This window comes from Nicotiana tabacum, chromosome 12, assembly GCF_000715075.1.
Source record: "Nicotiana tabacum cultivar K326 chromosome 12, ASM71507v2, whole genome shotgun sequence".
Classification (NCBI taxonomy): Eukaryota; Viridiplantae; Streptophyta; class Magnoliopsida; order Solanales; family Solanaceae; genus Nicotiana; species Nicotiana tabacum.
The window spans coordinates 27,047,194-27,053,622 of NC_134091.1; the positions used below are offsets into that span (position 1 = coordinate 27,047,194).

General features: G+C 35.4%; 1 protein-coding gene across 1 annotated transcript; it reads left to right on the top strand.

Moving 5' to 3' along the window:
- The first annotated feature begins 718 nt into the window (after positions 1-718).
- LOC107761269 (xylulose kinase 2) lies at positions 719-6,187 on the top strand. The gene is made up of 11 exons (XM_016579477.2): positions 719-995; positions 1,323-1,980; positions 2,311-2,399; positions 2,756-2,820; positions 3,432-3,487; positions 4,062-4,182; positions 4,267-4,341; positions 4,428-4,481; positions 5,162-5,256; positions 5,370-5,544; positions 5,741-6,187. The coding sequence occupies exons 1-11, from the start codon at positions 937-939 to the stop codon at positions 5,971-5,973; spliced, it is 1,680 nt and encodes a 559-aa protein (XP_016434963.1). The 5' UTR covers positions 719-936; the 3' UTR covers positions 5,974-6,187.
- The last annotated feature ends 242 nt before the right edge of the window (positions 6,188-6,429 follow it).

The following is a 6,429-nucleotide window of genomic DNA, read 5'->3' on the forward strand; positions in this document are numbered from 1 at the left end:
ACCGACCAAAGTTGGTCGGTAAATGCTTCCCCTGCAATAACCGACCAACTTTGGTCGGTAATATTAAATATAAATTCCTTAAAATTTATATTTAAATAATAATATAATTATTAAAATTTAAAAAATTGGATCCACATTACCCACCAAAGTTGGTCGGTAATCAAAAAGTTACTTTGACTAAGCAAGTCTGACTACTTCGGTCAACTTTTTGACCATTATACTGACCAACTTTGGTCGGTATTTAATTTTAAAAAAATGTAAAATAATTTTTTGTTGTTTCCGTCCATGTTGGACGATTTTTTGGTCGCTTTTTTTTTACTGACCAATATTGACCGATATGGGCTTGGTCAGTTTTTCCTTAATTTCTAGTAGTGTATTGCATGCATTTCGAGTCATTACTCGAGTATTTTGTGATATTTAGATCCCGGTAATCTGATATTTCAAGTAATATTTAGTCTACATTAACCATGCCTCGATCTCTTCTTTTTTTTTTTTACAATTGAAACTCGATATACTATTTCTCAATGTTTCTTTTTTCTATCGTTGAACCAATGGAAAAAGAAATTGAACTCCAAATATTTAAGATAAAAAAATATTCCAAATGTTTTACTAATTTCAAAATTGTAAAATGACAAGGTTTGTAATAAATAAAATAACTAAGGATTGTTTTGTTACAAACTTACAAGGATCTAATTAATATGAGATTATTTCATAGATTAGTTGATCCAAGTAGAAATAAAGTAGGACACAAATTTGATAAGTATCCTAGTCAGGTATTACCACTTTCACAGTCATCATCATCTCTATTTAAATTCAAAGATATTGTATCTTTATCAAAATCAAACCATAATCAATACCTCGTACTATAAAGGGATCCCAAATTTCATCGTTGGATTTTAGAAAGTTGATTTTTATACAGCCTTTTTCCCTGTTTCGATGGCAGATTCCTCACACCCACAAGATGCTCTTTTCCTTGGCTTTGACAGTTCTACTCAGTAAGTACCTACTCAGTAATCATCAATTATGTTATTTTGTAATTTTCTTGACTGATTTTTATATTCACAAAATCTTTGATAGTCCTATTGATTGATCCCGTAGTAGTGGTTATTTTTTCCTTTCAATTTGGCATATTGAATATTCTTTCTTGATTCGTTCAGTTTGCTCAATTTTGGTTAATTCTCTTAGGTTTCTGAATTTTCTTGTAATGGCATGAGTTTATCATTAACTGGGTTTTTGGGATTTCATGAAAAATTATTTATTTGGGGCATGTATGATTCTTTAACCTTTTTTTTTTTTTTTTTTTTGTATGTGTGGATTATCAGGTCACTGAAGGCTACTGTGCTCGATGCCAACCTGAGTATTGTGGCTGCAGAATTAATTAATTTCGATTCTGAATTATCACATTACAAAACTGAAGGTGGTGTTTATCGTGACCCATTAGTAAATGGCAGAATTGTTTCACCCACATTGATGTGGGTAGAAGCATTTGAATTGATCCTCCAGAGACTAAAAAAATCGTCAAAATTGGATTTTGGTAAGATTGCTGCTGTTTCAGGTAGTGGACAGCAGCATGGTAGTGTGTATTGGAAAAAAGGGAGTGCCGCGATTTTGTCATCTCTAGATTCTAAGAAATCATTGGTTGAGCAACTCAATGATGTTTTTTCGACGAAGGAATCTCCAATATGGATGGACAGCAGCACGACGGAACAATGTAAGGCGATTGAGGAAGCTGTTGGAGGGGCAATGGAGTTGTCTAGACTTACTGGTTCTCGTGCATACGAGAGATTTACGGGTCCACAGATACGTCGATTGTTTGAGACACAACAAGAGGTTTATCATAATACTGAGAGAATCTCCCTTGTTAGCTCGTTTATGGCATCTTTGCTTATTGGAGGATATGCCAGCATTGATCACACTGATGGTGCAGGGATGAACTTGATGGATATTAAGCAGAGAGCGTGGTCCGAAATCGTTTTGAAGGTATTCTGGTTTGTAATAAGAACTACTGAGTAGCTCTAAATAAATCTAATCTTTTTGTGATATCTTTTCGAATTTTTATCTTTTTAAAAGTAATGTTAGAAAAATGGGATCATTCTGAGGATCAAACTCGGGACCTCTAGCACCCAAAGCCAGTATCATAGCACTAGACAGAATGCTAATCCTGTTCTATTTAGTATTTTATTTACTAGTTCTTGATCTATTTTATGTATTAGTGAAGATATAAGTGCTTTTTATTTTAAGCATTTTTAGGTTTTGGGTGAATTTTTAATGTTGTAGTTTGGTTAATTTGAGCTTTTCATGGTTCTCCAGGCCACAGCTCCTGGTTTGGAGGAAAAGCTTGGAAAATTAGCTCCTGCACACGCTGTTGCTGGACCTATAGCTTCCTATTTTGTGGAGAGGTAGATCATATATGTGTTCCTTTCTTTAAACTCAGTTTCATCAGAAGAAATTTAAAACTTTTTTTTCCCACTCTGGCCTATACTCTTGAGCTAAATCAGTGGGTGTTCATCAGAGGATTCACGTTAAAAAACTTTGTGTCCATAGATAGGAAGTCACTGGTGATGACCAAATTGATATTCAGATTTCCTCAATGGAGATTACAAATGATTACAAGTTTTCACTAGTTTACGAAATGCATAGCTGGTTTCACAATAAGTTGCACCAAAACATTTTCGATCTTTTTTAGGTGTTAGTATAGCTACTTTTGCTTATATTTGCTATCTGAGAGTTAAATCTTCCATATACCTACTTTCAGGTATCACTTCAACAAAGACTGCTTGATCATTCAATGGTCCGGAGATAATCCCAACAGCTTGGCAGGTGAGAGGATTTTTGCTCAAGATTCTGTGTGTATCTTCTGTTAGGATTTCTCTCTATCTTCTTGCTTGCTATGTGGTCCTTGTTTAAGGATATTCACTTGTATATTTTTCTGCAAAAGCAGCATACGACCAGATGGTTTTGATTCTCATCTCTGTATATGACAAACTTATGAAGGCCCAGTACAATAATATTTTCATGCCCAATTCAACATCCTAACTTTTCTCTGTCAAAGTTGATGGGGATGGGACTGAGTCTTGTGTTACTGAAGTATGGTCATAAAATAGAATGCTCTGATGTATTAGAATTAAGACCTGACCATCAGCTAGTTTTTAGGCTTCATATATTGTTCAATTATCTTAGAACTTATGCTGTAATCTCATAAAAATCCACTCACAAGTGGGTTTTGATGTAGATAAAATTGATAACCTTGAGACATAATTTCGCATATGAGTATGTCCAAAAATTGGCGTACTTATCTGTTTTAGAACTAAATCTTTTTATTGTGATTTGCCATTCTGCCTTTTCGCAATAATGGTTTTCATGTGTTTACCTAATGGTTATATTAGCTCATAGTTCACTATGTCCTGATTACTTGGCTTTCTGATGTTTAGGGTTGACATTAAATACTCCTGGAGATCTGGCAATTAGTCTTGGCACTAGTGATACAGTAAGTTGGTTTTCTTTTCCATTTGTTTTTGTTGTTATTAGTGTTGCACTTTTACTTTAACCCCTTTAAAAGGGGTGCACTGCGTTTTTTGTTTCTTTATGTTATGATAGTTCACTTTTTTTATAATTATGATGCAAATAGACCAACAAAATAAGCTAATCACAAATTGCCAAACGAAGGCATGAAAGCAAAACAATGCTGGCGACACTAGACTTAATCATACGTTCTTCTAGCTAATGGACTAAAATCATGACCTATGTATATTGTCCTTCTGTCATAACACCCTGGACTTACTGCTTCTTGAGATGAGGGAGATCTGGACTTATACGAGGATTCATTTAAGCTTGTTGAACACATGATCAAGCTGAAAAAACTTGCTTGCTTCAAGAAACGGAATAGTCAATCCTGTTAGTGTTGACTTTCTTCTGCTGAGAAGAGGGAAAAGAGAAGAAATGAAGTGTGGATTCCAAATATTACAGCCAGTAGTTCTGTAACATGATACTGAGAATTTATTTTATCAACAATTTCAGTTAAATATGCCTGTCCATTATGCGTTTTTGTTTTTATTTTAAAGGTTTTTGGAATAACTAAGGATCACAATCCAAGCTTGGAAGGGCATGTTTTCCCTAATCCCGTGGATACTGAAAGCTACATGGTAATGTTGTGCTACAAGAATGGTTCACTAGCTCGTGAAGGTAAAAAATTGATGTCAGCGGATAGTGGAAAAGGTTTTAATACCTACAGTTGATTTTATTGAGTATGAACCATATCCTTGACAGATATACGCAACCGTTATGCTGAAAAATCTTGGGATGTTTTCAACAAATATCTGCAGCAAACGCCTCCACTAAACGGTTAGTAAAGCAATAATGCACCTATATACTATTTTTTCTATCTTTTTTCTTTCTTGGATTTGAAATGATTCTGATTTCAAATGCAGGTGGTAGATTAGGCTTTTACTATAAGGATTTTGAGATACTGCCACCCCTCCCAGGTAAGTTCTTTTGGTATTTGATATTCTTGTTTTTATTAAGTTGAGAATGAGGTACTTGTCATACTGGCATTTCTCCAAAAGTTGTATTCGAAAAAACTTGGGGTCTCTCTATTTATCACTGGTTTGATAGTTCTACATTTGATTGAGGGTGAGAAGTTGAATACTTTGGCTGGCATCTCTACTCTCTATCTGGTGCCAGCAAAGGGGGAGGGGGCTTTATTCTTGGCCTTCAAACATTAACCTCTTTAAAGCTTGAGTTGCAGAGAGACCATAAAAAGTTCTTAAAAATTAGAGTTCGAACATGCTTAGGACGATGCAGGAAGCTGAGAAATAAATACCTTGATCAAAGCCGAAACTGGAGTGAATGTATGTATATAAACTTATCTATATTTGTGTGTGTGGGAATTAACCAGTTTCGCATATACAGTTTAGGTCTATCACTCTATCTCTGATAAATGAGTTTCTAGATTTAAAATTGAAAAGCAAACAGCCTTTTTATGCGTCTAAAGAGAATATATTCTCAAAATATCATGTGGACATCCTCAGTTTGTGGGGGTAGAATTTGACCTTGAACATTTGATCTTTATATGTGTGTGTGTCTCAAGTGCTCATGATCTTGCTACTTATTTTCATCAAAATTTATTTGCTGGCAATTCTTAAGAAATAACTGGTTCATGCAGTTGGTTTCCACCGCTATATCCTTGAGAACTTCACGGGAGATTCTCTTGATGGAATAAAAGAGCATGAAGTGCAAGAATTTGATCCCCCTTCTGAGGTTAGACTTAAAATAGTTCTCATGTGAAGATACTTGCACGTTTTGTGCATAGATATCAAGTGGACGTGCAAGAAGAGGTAATTTACATTTATGAATCACATATTTATCTGCAGGTTCGAGCCATAGTAGAGGGACAGTTTCTTTCTAAGCGAGCTCATACTGAAAGATTCGGAATGCCTTCTCCTCCAAAGCGAATAATTGCAACAGGAGGTGCTTCTGCAAATAGTTCCATTCTAAGCTTGATAGCTTCCATCTTTGGATGTGATGTTTACACAGTTCAACAACCAGGTTAGTTAATCTCCTTGTTGTTTTTTTTCACCTAAATACCTCAGAGTTCTACTGCTCGTGTAGCGGTCGCTGTCCCTATCTAAGAATAATATAACTACTGCTGCAATGACTTAATCAAGAATGACATGCGATGAATTCTCATCACCTCCTAACCTTGTTGACTGCTGACTAATTTAAACCCTGAGCTGATTTGCAGACTCAGCTTCCCTTGGTGCTGCTTTGAGGGCTGCTCATGGTTGGTTGTGCAACAAGAAGGGTAACTTTGTGCCAATTTCATCCATGTACATGGACAATATGGACAAGACATCACTTAACTGCAAGCTCGCGGCAACAGCAGGAGACCAAAAGCTTGTCGCCAAGTACGCTATGTTGATGAAGAAGAGAATTGAGATTGAGAATCGCCTTGTTGAAAAGCTGGGGCGTTTGTGATCTTGAGAGTTACCAAAATAGCAGGCTCCAATAAATTGTCAGATTATTTGACTCTTTCTTTATCCTTGAGTAGGACTTGCTTTTAATACATTCTTTTTCATCTTTCAGTTAAAGAATAAGCCATTCGACAAGGCTATCAGATGATTGAATATCTGAATTCATGATGATTTGCGCCTAAGTTTTTCTAGTGATGGCATATAACTTATTACTAAAAGAATAATAAGATAGGTCGTCTAAAATTAATTAATGACATTGCAATTCTTGAGGGAGAATTGCATTGCTTGCATCCCCTTTCTATAATTGTCGTTGAACTGAACTGTTTTTATGCATGATCTGAAAGAGGTTCTCAAATGCGATGAGCCATTTTCAAAGAACTCTTGTCAGCGAGGTGGGTTCGATGTTTTTTTCTCATTTTTAATACATACACCCCAAAACTTATTCCTTCCCATTCTCATT

What these genes read in the sequence shown, in the direction of transcription:
- LOC107761269 (XM_016579477.2), top strand. Translation starts at nt 937, where the DNA reads ATGGCAGATTCCTCACACCCACAAGATGCTCTTTTCCTTGGCTTTGAC. An exon ending in GGCTTTGACAGTTCTACTCA is followed by an intron (nt 996 to 1,322) that starts GTAAGTACCTAC and finishes GTGGATTATCAG; the next exon opens with GTCACTGAAGGCTACTGTGC. An exon ending in GCAAACGCCTCCACTAAACG is followed by an intron (nt 4,342 to 4,427) that starts GTTAGTAAAGCA and finishes TTTCAAATGCAG; the next exon opens with GTGGTAGATTAGGCTTTTAC.